This window comes from Bos taurus, chromosome 3, assembly GCF_002263795.3.
Source record: "Bos taurus isolate L1 Dominette 01449 registration number 42190680 breed Hereford chromosome 3, ARS-UCD2.0, whole genome shotgun sequence".
In the NCBI taxonomy this organism is placed as follows: domain Eukaryota; kingdom Metazoa; phylum Chordata; class Mammalia; order Artiodactyla; family Bovidae; genus Bos; species Bos taurus.
Genome location: NC_037330.1, coordinates 112593961 through 112610189, shown reverse-complemented (window position 1 = coordinate 112610189; position 16229 = coordinate 112593961). Strand labels below are relative to the sequence as shown.

The following is a 16229-nucleotide window of genomic DNA, read 5'->3' as shown; positions in this document are numbered from 1 at the left end:
CCTCCCAGGCTGGATCTTTGGCGAGCGTCTGCATGACCAGGAGCGAGGCTGGTTCCCCAGCAATATGACCGAGGAGATCTTGAACCCCAAGATCCGGTCCCAGAACCTCAAGGAGTGTTTCCGTGTCCACAAGATGGACGACCCTCAGCGCAGCCAGAATAAGGACCGCAGGAAGCTGGGCAGCCGGAATCGGCAATGACCCCTGACCGCACCCCCACACACACACCCCCCCCACCCCCTGCCTGGTGGAGGGATGTAGGCAGGAACGAGGCCTGGCAGGCAGACCCCAGCGGACAGTGGAGGAGTTCTGGGGGAAGGCCCCGCTCCCCAGGCAGCAGGGTGTGACCTGACCTGGGTGGGGTGGTCTTTGCCGAGTCGCCCCACCCCCTCCCTGCCACGTGGTTCGTGCTCATGTGTCCTGGCCCCTCGCTCACCCACTGGAGAGAGGGTGCCCACATCCCTCTGCTGCATTTGTAGATGAGAAAGTGTATTTTAAACAGTATTATACCACCTCTTCTTCTGTCTCTTGGAAGGCAGACAATGGGCAGGCTCCAGGGCCCGCCCCTGGTACTGAGAGGCCCCAGACCCTGGGGCGCCCCTGGGCCCAGGGCAAGTGTGAAGGTGAAGGTGTCACGACTCCCTGCACGTGTCCTCTCCCCCCGGAAGCTGTCAGACTCGGCCAGGCGCACACGTGGACCACCCTGGCCTGATGCGCTTGATGAGCGGCCCTTGGTCTCCGTTCAGAGGACCAGGAGACTATCCGCCTCTGTCCACCTCTGCCCCCGAGCCTCCACCCGCCTCTGGCTGCACGGCTGGCCTCTGCCTCACGGCAGGCCTGCCAGAGCTTGGCTGAGGGCCCACGCCGCCTTTGGCTCCCTGACCGGCTGGATATAACTTGTTACCTGCCCCTTCAGGAGCCCTGGTGTCACAAAGGAATGACTTGGCCACTGCATCCTGTACGGGTTATGGTTCCGAGAAAAGCAAATATCATTTTTGGCTGCATTAAAAGAAGCATCATGTATAAAATCAAGGAGAGGAAGGTCTCCTTTTTTTATTTCCCTGGTGCACACAGGAATGCAGTGCTTGGGTCTGGGCAGGGACAGAAGAGCCCTCTTCCCGGCCGTGGAGGCGGCCTGTCCCAGGAGACAGCTGAGGTGGCTTCCCGTGGAGGAGGAAGCAGCCAGGATGGGGCCTCAGGATGGAAGTGGGTCTGGACCTCCACTTGTGAGGGACTCCACAAACAGAATAAGCTGTCTGAGGCGATGGGGGAGGCAGGGTTGAAGACCACTGTGGGACAGAGGTATGGGGGGCGTTGTGGTCCCATAGGGGATCCGACCACCAGGCTTGAGACTTCAGCTTCCAATCCAGCCAGCCACTGGTCCAGGGCACTTCTTCCTATCTTCAGAGGCGGTAGCCAGTTACCTGGAGGTTGCAGTGGGTCCTCGGAGCCACGCCCCTTCCCTCCCCTCCCCCTACCCCCCAGGTCTGAGAACAGGGGAGGGCCTGGAAACCAACCCTGCCAGAGGCCATGCCCTCCTTATCAGGACACTGATCAGAAGCCCAGGATTTAGATGGAGCATCTTCCCAGAAATCACAACATGGTTGGGGTTTTGGGGCCCTCAGACCCTTTGAGAACTGGATAAATCCCTGAAAGATTCAGACCCGTGTAACATGCTGGTACAATTGGGGAGGGACCCCCGGATCCCAGTGAGGGGCTGATGCTCTTGGTGCCTCCTTGCTGCAACCCCAGTTGGGGTAGGGCGGGGCGGGGAGGGGGGCGCCTACCTGCACCTGAGTTTCCCAGGAGTTGGGGAAAGGGGAGAGGGTCTATTTCTGAGCCCCATGCTGCTCTTGGCTGGGGGTGGGGGGTCGTTGGTCCTAGTCTTTATCCAGCTTTTGTTTTTGGAGCTGGGAGACAGCATTGTGACTTGTGTCATCTGCTCTAACGAGGCTTTGTCTACTGGAGGTTACATGTAATAATTTGTACACAGTTTCATGAAAACCGGTCAGCACTGCAACAGTCTTTTATAGGCCGAAACTTTGAAGCCATGATGTGTCTTGGGGAGTGTGAATGGGTACCACGTATGGTCATCTGAGTATCCAGGTGGAGAAAACTGGCCTGAACAAGTGTGGTCAGGGACTCAGACAAACCAACGAGGCCAAGCAGGTAGCTAGAAATAATGGTGAAAAAAATAAGGGAAGAAGGCTAGCTCCTCTCTCCAGCGCTCACTCAGAAGAATCCTCTTGTGGCCCCAGTGTTAAACCATCCCTGGGGTTTGCAGACAGCCCCCCTACCCCAGGCCTTAGGGTCCTCACTGCAAGACTCCGTTCTAGCTTCTTTCCTGCTGCATCCAGAGCAGGTAAGCCACTATTTCAAATCCCTCTCTAAATCACAAAAGGTAGGCTTCCTGGGAGGTATGGGAGGCGGAGGGCCTGTCCAGGGAGCCAGTGCCAGGGCCAAGCTGGGAGACTGGGTGTTGCCTCTGGTCCAGCCCCCAAGAGTTCAGGGCTGAAATGAGGAGGGTCGAGCTTGAAAGCCCTTTTTGTTTCCTAACAAACAGCCGTCCCGCGTGGGGTTGCCTGCTGTGCCAGAAGCTCTGCCACTGTCCCCTGGAGCTCGACCCGGCCAGGCGAGGGAGGCCGTCTGGGGCTTGCGTTGGGGAGCGGGGACAGGGGCCCACAACACCCAGGCTTCACCGCGTGTCTCATTCGCTCCTGGGGGTCGAGGGGTCCCCAGGGGTCCGGAGGGTGCGGGCCTGGGGCTCAGACCCCACAGACAAGCGCCCCGGCTGCCGGAGTCTGAAGATGCCCCCCACCAACAAAACCAATCATCTGATTGGAAGCCGGGAACGCCCGTGAGTCACGCGGACCCCGCTGGGACTCAGCGAGGCCGCGAGAAGCAGGGCGGTGGGTACGGGGCTGGCCTTTGCCCTCTCCAGCCTTGGGGGCCTCCCGCCGGTCCGCGCTCCCTCGCAGCGCTCCCGGACCCGCGGAGGGGTCGGTGGGAGGCAGGCGGCGGGCAGTCCGGAGTGGGGACGAGCAGGGGCCGCCGCCGCCGGACTCTGGCCAGAGCGCGCCGCACGCCCGCTCCCGCACCCCGACGGCCCCTGCACGCACCTGCACGCCCGCGGGGGACCCGGCGCATGTGCACTCCCGCACGCGCCCCGCGAGCACGGCGACACCCCCGCAATCCCCACCCCGCTCGCCGACACACGAGCGGACACAAGGAGACTCGGGGGGCGCGCACCTGGGGTGCCGCCGAGCCGCACCGCGGCCCCTTTATTCGCTTCAGGAGGCGGAGAACTTTCTCAGCGCGACCACCACGAGCGCCAACACCACGCAGGTGGCCAGCAGGGCGGCGATGACGATGGCGGCGATGGCGCCGGGCCCCAGCGAGCCTGCGGAGGACGGGGAGAGGGGGCCGGGTCAGCCAGAGGCCCGCCGCCCGCCCGCACCCGCCCCCCCACCTCACCCGCCCTCGCATTCCGACCTGCACCCACGTCCCCGCACACCCACCCCTGTCCCCATATCAGCCAGAGGCCCGCCCCCAACCTCTCCCCCCGGCCCGCCCCCACCCCCGACGTCCCGCCCCCGCCCTCCTACCCCTCCTCCTGGCCCGCCCCCGACCTCTGCACCCCCACCCCCGCCCTCGCACACCCACCCCGGTCCTCGCACTCCGCACCCGCACCCCACCTCTGTTCCCAGCCCCGCCCTCCTACCCCTCCTCCCGGCCCGCCCCCCACTCCTACCCCCATCCCCACCTCCGCACCCGCACCCCAGTCCCGGCACCCCACCCCTGCCCCCGGCCCTGCCCTACTGCCCCTTCCTCATGCCCCCCATCCCTTCCCCCTACCCCCATCCCTTCCCCCCCACCCCCCGCCCTCGCACACTGTGCCCCCGGCCCGCGCCCCCCGCCCCTTACCCCCCAATGTCCCGCCTCCGCCCCACTTTCCCCGCCTCCCGCCCCCGCCGTACCCCCGCCCTGGTCCAGGCGCTCCTGCGCGGTGCTGTCCTCGGGGCTCGGCGTGGCGGTGGGCGCGGGCGGACCGCTGACCGCCGGCTCCCAGGCGGGGCTGGTGCTCTCCACGGGGTCTTCTCCCGACGGCAGTTCGGCGGGCTCGTTCCACAGGGTGGGCGCGGGCTCTTGCGGGCCCTCGGCTGCAAGGCCAAGGACAGGTGTAGTAGGTCCCCGGGCGGTAGGTCAGACGAGACGTCCCCGCCATTGAACGACTGGGAAGGGGCGCTTCGCGGTGCTTTGCCGGAGGCCGTGGCGGGGCGGGGGCGGCCCACGTGTGGCCCTGGACCCCCTACTGGGGCCAGGCTGCCTCCCACCCAGGACGGGACAGGTTGATGGCGGCGGGGGCCACCCTCAGGAGAAAGCTGGGAGAACTGGGGGTTCGCAGGAAAGGGCAGTAGGGACCGTGGAGGGGAACAACAGTGGGGGACACGACGCCCCCCAGCAGGGCCTGCGGACCCCAGCTGAACTGCTGGGGGTCTGTGGGCTTGGGGGCAGTGATACTTCTAAGGGGTCCTCTCCCCACACAGGGCAGCCTTCACCCTGGAGAGGGCGCCAGGACAGGAAAGCAGTGTCCTGTCCGGAGACCAGGGACTCTGCCCACCGGGTGGTGAGGGGCAGCGGTCGTGGGAGGTGGAGAGGAGAGGCCCACCCCCACCCCTGGGCGGCCAGCCCTGCTTCTCCCTGACCCTAGCCCCAAGGTCTGGGGTCCTGCTCCCTCACATGCGTCTACACGCCCCCCCAGTGTCTGAGGCTTAAAGCACAAGAGCCTCTGTAGCCGGAGGAGAAACTGTGATGCCTGGGCTTTGCTCACTCCAGACCGGACAGGGCCAGAGGGCTGAGCAGGGGTGTCTGCGGAGCTAGTTCGGGAAGCTCCAGGAGCCCCACACCCCAACCCTGGCAGGGGCTGGATCAGCAGGGCAGCCTCTGGGCAGTGTTTTTTTTTTTTGCAGGACCCTTCCTCTGCTGGTAGGTCAGCAGGTTCAGGGTACACAGGGGCCCCAGAGAGCAGTATGAGAATCTGGCATGGGAACTCCAGCCCCACCTCCACCCTTCTGTGGCCCCAGACTCCGCAGTCTTGCTCCCCCTTCAAGAATCCTAGCCTGAGGAGCTACACAGCAACACCCCAGCCCTGGGCCCATCCAGCCTTCTCAGACCCCAAGTCAAGTTCAAGACCAGGCTCCAGGCTTCCCACCCCAGCTGCTGAGTGATCTGGGTGTGATCCAGGGATGCTGGAATGGGCTGAGTGGGCATCGCAAGACAGCATCTCAGTGACACCAGCAGGGAACTGTGTGACCCTGCTTCCAAGAAGACCGGGTCTAAGGGTAAACTTAGGTGGGCATTGGCAGTTAAGTGCTCCTGGGGACCGAAGCCTCAGACAACTCAGTCACAGGTTGTGCCTTCGCAGAAACTTCCCTGGAAGTTGTGGTTCAATCAGTACAGCCCTGGTGCTGGTGATAAACAATCCACTTGCCAGTGCAGCAGATGCAAGAGACCCGGCTTCAATCCCTGGGTTGGGAGGATCCCCTGGAGAAGGAAATGGCAACCCACTCCAGTATTCTTGCCTGGAGAATCCCATGGACAGAGGAGCCTGGTGGGCTACAGTCTATGGGGTTGCCAAAGAGTCGGACAGGACTGAGCACTGGTCTCCCTGCCAGTTCCTGAGGCGCCTTTCACTCTTGGAGCCTCCAACCCCGAGCCTTGCCCCGCCCCACCGCCGGGCCCTGGGCACAGACAAGCCAGACCCACACCCTGCTTCCAGGCTCAGCACCTCCTGGAGAGGGGGTGCTCTGGGAAGACACAAAGGTATTTGCAGGGGTCTTCTGCCAACAGTTTCCACTTGGGGCACATCATGAGTGAACAGCCAAAGCCAAATTCCAGGACAGTCTTCAAATAACTAGGTTTTCAAAAATATTAAGGTCGCAAGAGACAGAGAGTGAGGGGCTGTTCCGGAGTAGAGACTGAGGAGTTGTGACAACGCCACGCAGCGTGAGTTCCTGGAGGGCACGCTGTGGGGTCCACTGGTGAACTGTGAGCCGGGCTGCAGTTTAGGGAAGAGCACTGCATCCTTGTTCACGTCCTGATTTGGATAACTGACTCTGCTGTGTAAGAGAATACCCTTGTTCTCAGAAGTATTTAGGGGCAAATGGGCGCGGTGTCTGTAGCTTAACTGTCAGATGGTTCAGCAGTTAGGTGAGCGAGTAGACAGACAGGAAGACAGACGAGAAAATATGGCAAAAAGTTGGTGGTCGGTGAGTCCAAAAGAGTCTACTGGAATTGATTGGATTATTCCTGTAACTTTCCTATAAACTTAAGATCTTTTCTTGATAAAGCCTTACGGGGTCTCCAGCTCCCCAGGCCCTGTCCCTGGCTGCCTCTCTCAGGCCTCGGCTGGATCAGTGGTGAGGCGAGGCTTGCAGGCAGGGACCACTACTATCATGCTCCCAGGGCTTGCCCCGGCCTGGGCCCCTTTTCCGAAACATCCCTGGCGAGGAGACCTCCCAGGGGTCGAAGGTCCCTGCACTCAGTGGGTGGAAGCACCTCTCTCCAGGGCCCCGGCTGAGCTGCAGTGCTGGGGTCTGGGGGCCACCCTGCTCCAGAACCCACTTCAGTGACTTCCCTGTGACTCTGTCAGGCCTCCCTTGTCGCTGCCTGGAAGGGCTGAGGTCTGCCACCTGCCTACGGAGGGCTCCATGCCCTTGGCATGCTTGCCGCGGGCTCCCCAGGGCTGAGCAGAAAGAAAGGCCTGGGTCTGAGGTTGGATAGCATCACCGATTCAATGGACATGAACTTTGGGCAAACTCTGGAAGACAGTGAGGGACAGGGAGGCCTGGCATGCTGCAGTCCATGGGGTCGCAAAGAGTCAGACACGACTGAGCGACTGAACATCTGCCACCCACCACTCGGCAGGCCCTGGGGTCTAAGGCTCACAGACTGCGAGTCTCCCAGGTAAATGGACAGGCCCCCCGGTTGCAACTTGCTCACCACACACCCAAGACGGAGCAGCAGCCAGGCACCTCCCTGTCCCACCTCCAGCCAAAGCTCACCCCTAAATGCCAGGCATCCGGCCCAGGGAAGCCTCCACAAGGCCCTCCACAAGGGAGAGGGGTGACAGGCCCCTCAGTGCCTGGAGAGCTGGGGCTCTCTCCCAAGAGCTGGCTGTCACCCTCTGCCCTCTGCCAGAGCCTGGGGGGCCATCTCTGGGGGAGAAGGGGGCCCTCTGAGCAAGGTACTTGGGAGGCCCACCCAGCCCCTCTGCCTGTCTGTCCCTCCCCTGCAAAAGCTTGGACCCTTCCTGCCAGACACACCAGCCCAGGCGTAATACACGCACCACCCCACCCACCCCGCCACACGCACACCCTCCAAAACCCAGCCAGTCTCTGAAGCTTGAGGGGCTGCCCCACTGGCTTCAGAATCAGAGAAAGAAAAGAAAGTGAAGTCACTCAGTCATGTCCGACTCTGCGGCTCCGTGGACTGTAGCACACCAGGCTTCTCCATCCATGGAGTTTTCCAAGCAAGAGTGCTGGAGTGGGGTGCATTGCCTTCTCCAGGGGATCTTCGCAAACCCAGGTCTCCGGCATTGCAGGCAGATTCTTTACCAGCTGAGCCACAAGGGAAGCCCAACAATACCGGAGTGGGTAGCCTATCCCTTCTCCAGCAGATCTTCCCGACCCAGGAATTGAAACAGGGTCTCCAGTATTGCAGGCGGATTCTTTACCAGCTGAGCTATGAGCCAAATCAAAGCAAAGTGAAAGTGAAAGTCACTCAGTCGTGTCCGATTCTGTGACCTCCATGGACTGTACAGTCCATGGAATTCTCCAGGCCAGAATACTGGTGTGGGTAGCCTTTCCTTTTCTCCAGGGGATCTTCCCATCCCAGGGATTGAAACCAGGTCTTCCGCATTGCAGGCAGACACTTCACCTCTGAGCCATCAGGGAAGCCAAACCAGAGGTCTGGGTCCAAATCTGGCTCCATCACCCCGGGACCACAGCAGACTGGCTCAGCCGCTGGCCTGCCCTCCCTGACCTGTGAAACGGGGGTTGGGCTGTGCCTCTCCCAGCCCTCCAAGTTGGTGACCATGCTGTCAAGGCCATCATCAAGCTGCTGCCTCTGCCCCCCACCCCAGGCCTTTCGGGCCTGGACAGCATGGCCCTGGCTACTCTGTGGGCTCCGCGCCTGCCACAACTGACCATCACAGGAGACCCCCCACCCCCTCAAGGCTGATCCGGGCTGCACGGACTCATCGGGGCCCCAGGCTCCCGGCCAGCCCAGGTGGGCATCCCCAAGGCACACGTGGGCCAGAACCACAGCCTGAACTTGAGTCCCCAGCCCTCCCACCACGGGGGTGCAGCTGCCAGGGAGAGGGGGCGGGCGTTTTCCTGTCCCTGTCTACTTGCCTCCGTGGCTGCTCAGTTTACTGGGGTGACGGGGGAGACAGCTCTGTCCCCCAAACCTACCCTTGTGGGGAGCCGGGAACAGGAGCACTTCTCCGGGGGGTTCCCCACTGCAGGCCCCATCTGAGGAGGGGGGAAGGTGGGGCCAGAAGTGCCAGGCAGAGGGGCTGGTGTGAGGGCAGGTGTGGAGGCTGGGACCCAGAGGGGTAGGTGTGGAAGGCGGGCGGAGGTGCAACGTGAGGATAGAAGATGGGGGGACAAGGACTGGTGTGAGCACATCCTGTGACTCCGCCGCTCTGACCGGAGAAGCCAGAAGTGGGGGCCTTTTGACCTTGCCACAGGCCTGGGCACTGTGGGCTCCCCCTCCCTGCACCAGCCCCAGCCCCACTGCCCCCAGCCGCCCTGCCTTTCGGTAAATAAGTTTGTTTAACGCTCACCCTGACCACTGGGCCCCGAGCTCACAGACGGCCTTTGTGTGGCCATGAAGGGCCTTTTCATCGGGGCCCTGGCCTCCCGCCCGTTCAACCTGGCTTGCTCCCTCCACCGCAGTAGCTGTGGCCACAGGCGACCAGTAGGGAGGGTGGCAGGCCAGGCCTGGGTCTCAGCCATGGGGGCCACCCCGGCGTCCCTGCTTGGGACCGACCCCAGCCCAGCGAGCAAGCGGGCCAGGGGCCTGTCGGGCCAGGCGCACACCTGCTCTGAGCCTCTAGCCCAGGGTGGGGCAGCTAAGAGCCTCCCCACCACGCTCTCGCCCCTAACGGCAGGAGGAGCAGCAGCCCCGCTGGAGCCCAGAGGTGCTGGGGTGGGGCTGGCCTGCCTGCCCCCGGGTAGGACCCGTGCAGGGGAGTCGGGAGGTGAGGCCAGGTGAGGTCCCTACGCCGCCCACCACGAGGCTGTGCCCGGCATTCCTGTGGCGGCAGAGGAAACCTACCCGCCCAGGCTGTGTACGCCCCGTCCAACCTGGCACCTCTGGCCGGCAGCCTCGGCTGGAAGAGCTTGGCTGCGTGGGCACCCAGGAATGGGACAGAAGCTGCCCACATGGGCCCCAGACTCAGGGGCAGACAGGGCACCAGCACCTTCGCCTCCACCCGCTTTGACCACCGGGCTGGAGAAGCCATGTCACTGGGGTGGGTGGGGCCCACGGGAGCCACGGAAGATGCCACCCTACTTTGGGTCACTTCCCCAGGGCCCTGGGCACCGCGCCAGGCCCCTGGCTCGCCCACCCAAAGGCAGGCGAGGCAAGGAGGGGGTTCTGCCGCGAGACTCTCCTGCACCAAGCAGAGGGGCTGGGGACGTTTCCACACGTTCTCCCAACCTGTACTGAGGGCCGCCAGCCGCCTGGCCCCGCCCGCGAGCCTGTGCACCCAGGAGACCTACAGAGACTCTCCCGCCTGGGAGGCAGAGGCCCTGGGGTTATCATGGCTACACGGAAGGGGAGAGGCGCAGAGCACCTGAGGAACAGCGAGGAGGACAGAACCAGAAGCAGAGCCAGCCTGCAAGCTGCTTCTAGGGCTTCTGGAGAGAGCCCAGGGGCTCACAGGATCCTCACTGCCCTCCACCCCGTTTCCTCCGGGGTCTGTGCCCGAGTGCGTGGCTGCGGGAGTCACCCCAGGCCTCACCTCCTCTCGCGGCTCTCCCCAGCACATATCCACACGACGCCCAGATCCGCAGACGCCCCCAAAACCCACGCTGCAGAGAGGGTCTCCAGGGCCCCCCAACTGGTTTCTCCAGCCCCAGGACTCCCCACAGAAGCCCTGACACCCAGCCCTCCCGGCCACAGGAGATGGCTTTCTTCCAGGACAGAGACCACCTGGGAAGCCTGTGCCTCTCGTCTCTCAGGCTTTGCAGCCGGCCTGGGCCAGCCCCTCCCGGCGCAGGGCCCCACAGCCGTGTCCACACTGGGGCTTGGGTCCCCTGGAACCCGCCACTCCGAGGCTGGTGGGACTCTTCTCGCCAGACCCCAGACTCGGCCGCTTTCAAGCCTTAGTGTGGTAGCATCGGGCCAGCATCCTCCTGGTTTTACAGAGGTGTCTCTGGTCCTGTGCTCCCCCCTGAATTTTTTTCCCAGAATGGAAATAGTACCCGGGTCTTCCTTCTCAAAGGACATTTGAGAAAACCAGCAGGGAAGGGTTTATAGGGCTTCAAAACGTAAATGGCAGAGGTCCACGGACCTAACACCTGGGGCCTCTGACCGTCAGCTGCCTACCCCGTGCCTGGTGCCCCCTCCCGACTCCCACCCAGATTCTCAAGGCCTTCCTTCAGATTTTAGGGTGCTGGAGTGGCCCCCACCTCCCCTGGGCAGCTAAGGTCCCTTGCCCTGCTCCCCAAGTCACCGTCCTGCTTCAGAGGTCACAGTCTCTGTGACGAACGACTCCCAGAGGCCTCCAACGCGTAGCTGCCAGCCTGTGTCCCGGAGGAGCCCTTCCCGGAATCACCCCAAATGGTCACCCTGTCCCGGTGAATGGCTTTGCCTGGCGGGCCTCAGAGAGATCCCAGCCTTAAGGTGCTTCTTCGCCTCGGGAGGCCGGTGGCAGGGAGCACCCTTACCTGTGAGCACCGCAGGGGCCAGGACCCCACAGAGGAGCAGCAGCACCATGCGCAGGGCCAGACAGGACGCCATCCTGGCCGGGGGGCGAGCGTGGCCAGCGGGCGGGAGGCACCGAGGACTGAGCTGCTCAACTTCAGGGCAGAGGGAACGAGGCATCAAAGGGCTGGGGAGGGTTTTCATCAATGCAAACTCTGTCCTCCTGGGACACCGTGCCCGCCCCCCACACATGAACACACACACACAGCCAAGCTCACAGAGCTGACTGCTTCCCTGAACTCTGGAGCAGCCCCACCCTCAGAGAGGGAAAGAGGAAATCGTTCTTTCCCTCTCTCCTCCTTCTCTCTCTCTCTCTCTGTCTCTCTTTCTCTCTCTCTCATACACACACACACACACACGCATGCACACACACGCGCATGCACCTAGGCCACTGAAAGAGATTCTAAAACCTCCACGTGCAAAAGACACCCAGGGTGACCGATAAATGCAGTGGCTCTAGCACTTTCTCCCAGTGGGTCATGGCTGAGCCCAGGAATCTGAATTTTAGTGCTCAAGGCCCAGGCCTGAGCGACTGCCACTGTGGGCTGGCAGCACCGACCAGGGCCAGGCTCGGCTCACATCTGGGCTCTTGACACCTGGCAGGGAGCGGGTGCTCAACCGAGCTAGGTGCAGCCATGCTCCTAAAGCCGTTTGCAGCCAGCCTTCTAGCAGCTCTCCTCTCTCCGGAAAAACCCACGGCATTAAACGCCCTGGGTCCCTCCTTCCTGCTTTCTGTTCTCCCAGGTATCTGGGACTTGAAATACCACTCGTGTGTTCATGACACCCATGTCCAGCCTGGGCCTGGCCCCATCACCCTCCGCCTCCTGGAAGGCCCCAAGGGCATCTAATGAGCGTCTCCAACTTAGCATTGCCAAAACAAACCTGACGCCGCTGCCTCCCCAACCCTGCTCAGTTAAATTCCAGCTCCCCACCTTCCAGATGTTCCAGCCACATAAAATGCATCAACGGTCTTTTCCACTTACTCCCCACGTCTAATCTCTCAGAAAGTACACCTTCCTACAGCAAACCCTCCATGGTTCCCCACTACTTTTAGAATAAAAAGTCAAACTAAGGACTTATGTTCAGTCTGATGGCCTTGACGAAGTTCCTCCAACACACCAAACTCCACCCTGCCTCAGGGCCTCTGCACTTGCTGTCCTCTCTCCCAGCAAGCAGCCTCTCAGCTCAGGACGTAGCTACCTTCTTATGGCCACTCAGGTCTCAGCTCTGAGCAGTCAGTCCCCCACCCACTCATCACACTTCTTTAAGTTTCTTCTTAGCATTTATACTTATGTGAAACTTTGCTGTCTCTTACTTTTGGGGGTGGGTGATTTTCTGAAGTGAAGTGGAAGTCGCTCAGTCATGTCCAATGCTTTGCGACCCCATGGACTATATAGTCCATGGAATTCTCCAGGCCAGAATACTGGAGTGGATAGCCTTTCCCTTCACCAGGGGATCTTCCTGACCCAGGAATCGAACCAGGGTCTCCTGCATTGCAGGCGGATTCTTTATCAACTGAGCTATCAGGGAAACCCAGTGTCTCCACAGCAATTTTTTGAGGAATGACCTAAATATTGTGAAGTACACAAATTTTATGCTTACAGCTTGATGGACTTTCATGCACATATACACCTGTGTAAACACCGCCCAGAGAGATGTAGAATGAGCAGGATTCCTCCTGCCCCTGCCTGTCAGTGCCCTCAGAGTGCTGATCTGCCTTCTCTCGTCATAGATTAGCTTTCCAATCAGTGGAATCCTGTGACGTGAGCTCTTAAGTCTGGCTTTTGTTCAGTGTTCTGTGAGATTCATCCATATTGCTGCACGGAGCAGTGACTCATTCTTTTCCGTTGCTGAATATGGCATCACCGATGCAATGGACATGAGTTTGAGCAAGCTCTGGGAGATGGTGAAGGACAGGGACGCCTGTCCTTGGGGTTGCAAAGAGTTGGACATGACTGAGCGGCAGAACAATTCAGTTGCCACAGATTACCCATTCTTTTATCCATTTTTTAAAATATCAATTTGGAGTATTTCCAGGACTGAACTTCTACAAATATGGCTCCTATAGGTATTCTCATACCTACCTTTGGAGAACATGTACACTCATTTTTCTCGGTTACGTATCTAAAGATAGAATTGGAAGATTGGATTTGACATATATACACTATCACGTGTAAACTAGACAGCTAGTGGGGACTGAGCTCAGCTCAGCCTCTGTGATGACCTAGAGGGGTGGGAGTGAGCTGGGTGGGAGGGAGGCTCAAGAGCGAGGGGATATACATATGGCTGGTTCACTTCCCTGTACAGCAGAAACTAACATAACATTGTAAAGCAATTATATTCCAATTAAAAAAAAAAAAAGAATTGCTAGGCTAGAGTATAATGTTTAGATTCTATAGGGGCTGCCGAGCCACTTTTCAACACGTCCTCAGACTCATCAACAGTCTGCGTTCCAGTTCCCCACACCCTCACTCATACCTGGCGTTGCCAGTCTTTTTATTTCTAGCCGTTCTGGTAAGTACGTTGTGGTGTCTCAGTGTGGCTGCATTTTCATGACTAATAAAATTGAATACATTTTTATATTAATATTTATTGACCACAGGAATACATGGAGAAGGCAATGGCACCCCACTCCAGTACTCTTGCCTGGAAAATCCCATGGATGGAGGAGCCTGGTAGGCTGCAGTCCATGGGGTCGCTAAGAGTCGGACATGACTGAGCAACTTCACTTTCATTTTTCACTCTCATGCATTGGAGGAGGAAATGGCAACCCACTCCAGTGTTCTTGCCTGGAGAATCCCAGGGACGGAATATATTCCTTTGTGAAGAGCTGTTCAATTTTTTTTGGGGGGGTGCTGTATATTTATTAGGGAGGCCTCTCACTTTGAATTTATTTTTAGGGTTGTTTTTTTTTTTGGTGTGTGCACCCAGATAAAAATCCTTTGTCAGACATATGTAATGGTGCCTTTAAATGAAGTGTCCATTGGCTGTCTGTCCTTACTCTGTGACTCTTAAGTCCCAGATAGCAAGGACTGGTTAGAACATGCATTGGTGCAAAAGTAATTGCAGTTTTGCATTGTTGAACATTGCCATCTGATATGGGAATACATTCTTAAATAAATGTGGGTATGTTATACATCATTTTAATACAAATTTCTTGCTTTATGTTTTTTGCTAATGAATTATTACTTGTTTATTTTATTTGTATTTTAGACTATGGAAATGATGTTAGGCAAAAAGCAAATTCGAGCAATTTTCTTATTCTCATTCAAAATGGGTCACAAAGCAGCAGAGACAACTCACAACATCAGCAACACATTTGGCCCAGAAACTGCTAATGAATGTACAGTACAATGGTGGTTCAAGAAGCTTTGCAAAGGAGATGAGATCCTTGAAGATGAGCAGCCTAGTGGCTGGCCATCAGACATGGCTGGCCATCAACCGAGAGCAATCTTCGGAAGCTGATCCTCTTACAACTTCACAACAAGTTGCTGAAGAATTCAGCGTTGACCATTCTATGGTCATTCAGCATTTGAAGCAAATTGGAAAGGTGAAAAAGCTCAATAAACGGGTGCCTCATAAGCCAGCCATGAATCAGAAAAATAGTTTGAAGTGTCATCTTCTACATAACAATGAATCATTTTTTGATTGGGTTGTGATGTGCAATGATTTTATACAACAAGTAGTGGCAACCAGCTCAGTGGTCAGACCAAGAAGCTCCAAAGCACTTCCCAAACCCAAAATTGCATCAAAAAAAGGCTCATGGTCACTGTTTGGTGGCCTGCTGCTGGTCTGATCCACTACAGCTTTCTGAATCCTGGTGAAACCATTACATCTGAGAGGTATGCTCAGCAAAGTGACAAGATGCACCAAAAACTGCGAGGCCTGCAGCCAGCACTGACCAACAGAAAGAGCCCAATTCTTTGTGACAACGCCCGGCAGCACGTCGCACAACCAACATTTCAGAAGTTGAATGAATTGGGCTACAAAGTTCTACCTCATCTGCCATATTCACCTGACCTCTCGCCAACTGACTACTACTTCTTCCAGCGCCTCAACAACTTTTTGCAGGGAAAATGCTTCCACAACCAGCAGGACATAGAAAATGCTTTCCAAGAGTTCATTGAATCCCGAAGCATGGATTTTTTTTCGCTATAGGAGTAAACAAATTTATTTCTCATTGGCCAAATTATGTTGATTGCAATGGTTCCTATTTTGATTAATAAAGTTTGAGCCTAGTTATAATAATTTAAAATCCAGGACCTGAAATGGCAATTCCTTTTGCACCAACCTAATAGAATCCAGTGAGGCTCCCAGGTGGCACCAGTGGTAAAGAACCTGCCTGCCACCGCAGGAGACGGGAGACACTGGTTCCATCCCTGGGTTGGGAAGATCCCCTGGAGGAGGGCATGGCAGCCCACTCCACTATTCTTGCCGGGAGAATCCCATGGACAGAGGAGCCTGGTGGGCTACAATCCGTGGGCTCGCAAGAGTCAGACAGGACTTAGCGACTAAACCGCCACCACCGTCTCAGCTGCTCACTCACTCGTTTGCGCTGCTCATCTGCTCTATCTCCTGTCCGCACCTTTCTATGCCCTATAGCAGAGCCAGGTCCCCAGATCACACTCCTGAGATTCTTGCCAGCTGACTCCCTGTGAGCAGCTCCAGTGGAGGCACTGGTGGGAGCTAAAAGATGGGAGCAGAGAAGTGACTCTATCTGATTCAGATTTCTCAGAGTGTCTCTGGCGGCAGCAGCAGTGGCTGCAGAGACGTCAGTAGCACACAGGTGCTGAGGACTGCAGGGGTAGCCTCGGAAGCCTCGGAAGCCTGGAAGCGCTGGCTCCAGGATCCTTGGCAGGCGGCCGCATTCAGGCCCTTAGTGGACAGTGCTCTGGCCTGTGATCGTTCTTTCTGCTCCTCCAGCCCAGGCGGGTGTCAGTTTCTGAGCTGAGTGACTAATTTGGGTTGCCTTGCCTTCCCTCTTTCGTTCCTTCAGTCCGTTCAACATCTTTGTGACAAATTCCTCCATTAAGTCTCTTCTGTTTGAAATACCTACAGTGAACTCTGTGTCCTTGTCAGACTCTGACCAATACAGTGCTTGGCACTTGAAGTGGTTCCCCAGAAACTGACCCTTACAGATATGCTTCCCAATTTGACTTGCCACCCTATTTGAGCTTGAGCTCACTGCCAGTGGAAAACGAGATCTGATAACACACGGCATACCCTATATTAAGAC

The 16229-nt window shown here is 58.2% G+C and overlaps 2 protein-coding genes across 7 annotated transcripts in view; one reads left to right on the top strand and one right to left on the bottom strand.

The window, feature by feature from the left end:
- Positions 1-1030, top strand: part of NGEF (neuronal guanine nucleotide exchange factor) — a 128113-nt gene extending 127083 nt beyond the window's left edge. For all 5 annotated transcript variants that reach the window (XM_024989652.2, XM_059884817.1, XM_024989649.2 and 2 more), the window contains 1 exon segment: positions 9-1030. In XM_024989652.2, the coding sequence (XP_024845420.1) occupies positions 9-199 (191 nt within the window). In that variant the 3' untranslated portion in view covers positions 200-1030.
- SNORC (secondary ossification center associated regulator of chondrocyte maturation) lies at positions 1018-11310 on the bottom strand. 2 transcript variants are annotated; one of them, XM_002686558.5, is made up of 4 exons: positions 10957-11310; positions 3976-4158; positions 3248-3398; positions 1018-1399 (listed from the first exon to the last, which is right to left on the bottom strand). In XM_002686558.5, exons 1-3 carry the CDS (start codon positions 11183-11185, stop codon positions 3289-3291), a joined length of 522 nt encoding a protein of 173 aa, XP_002686604.2. In that variant the 5' UTR covers positions 11186-11310; the 3' UTR covers positions 1018-1399; positions 3248-3288. The 2 variants fall into 2 exon arrangements, with proteins under 2 accessions (XP_002686604.2, XP_059741198.1); XM_059885215.1 differs by having other exon boundaries at positions 1018-1395.
- Between the last annotated feature and the right edge of the window lie 4919 nt (positions 11311-16229).

Coding starts and splice junctions, on each gene's coding strand:
- SNORC (XM_002686558.5), bottom strand. CDS start 11,185: ATGTGTGGGGGGCGGGCACGGTGTCCCAGGAGGACAGAGTTTGCATTG. Junction 4,159..10,956: donor GGCCCCTGCGGTGCTCACAG/GTAAGGGTGCTC, acceptor TTGGCCTTGCAG/CCGAGGGCCCGCAAGAGCCC. Junction 3,399..3,975: donor GCGCCTGGACCAGGGCGGGG/GTACGGCGGGGG, acceptor CGTCCTCCGCAG/GCTCGCTGGGGCCCGGCGCC.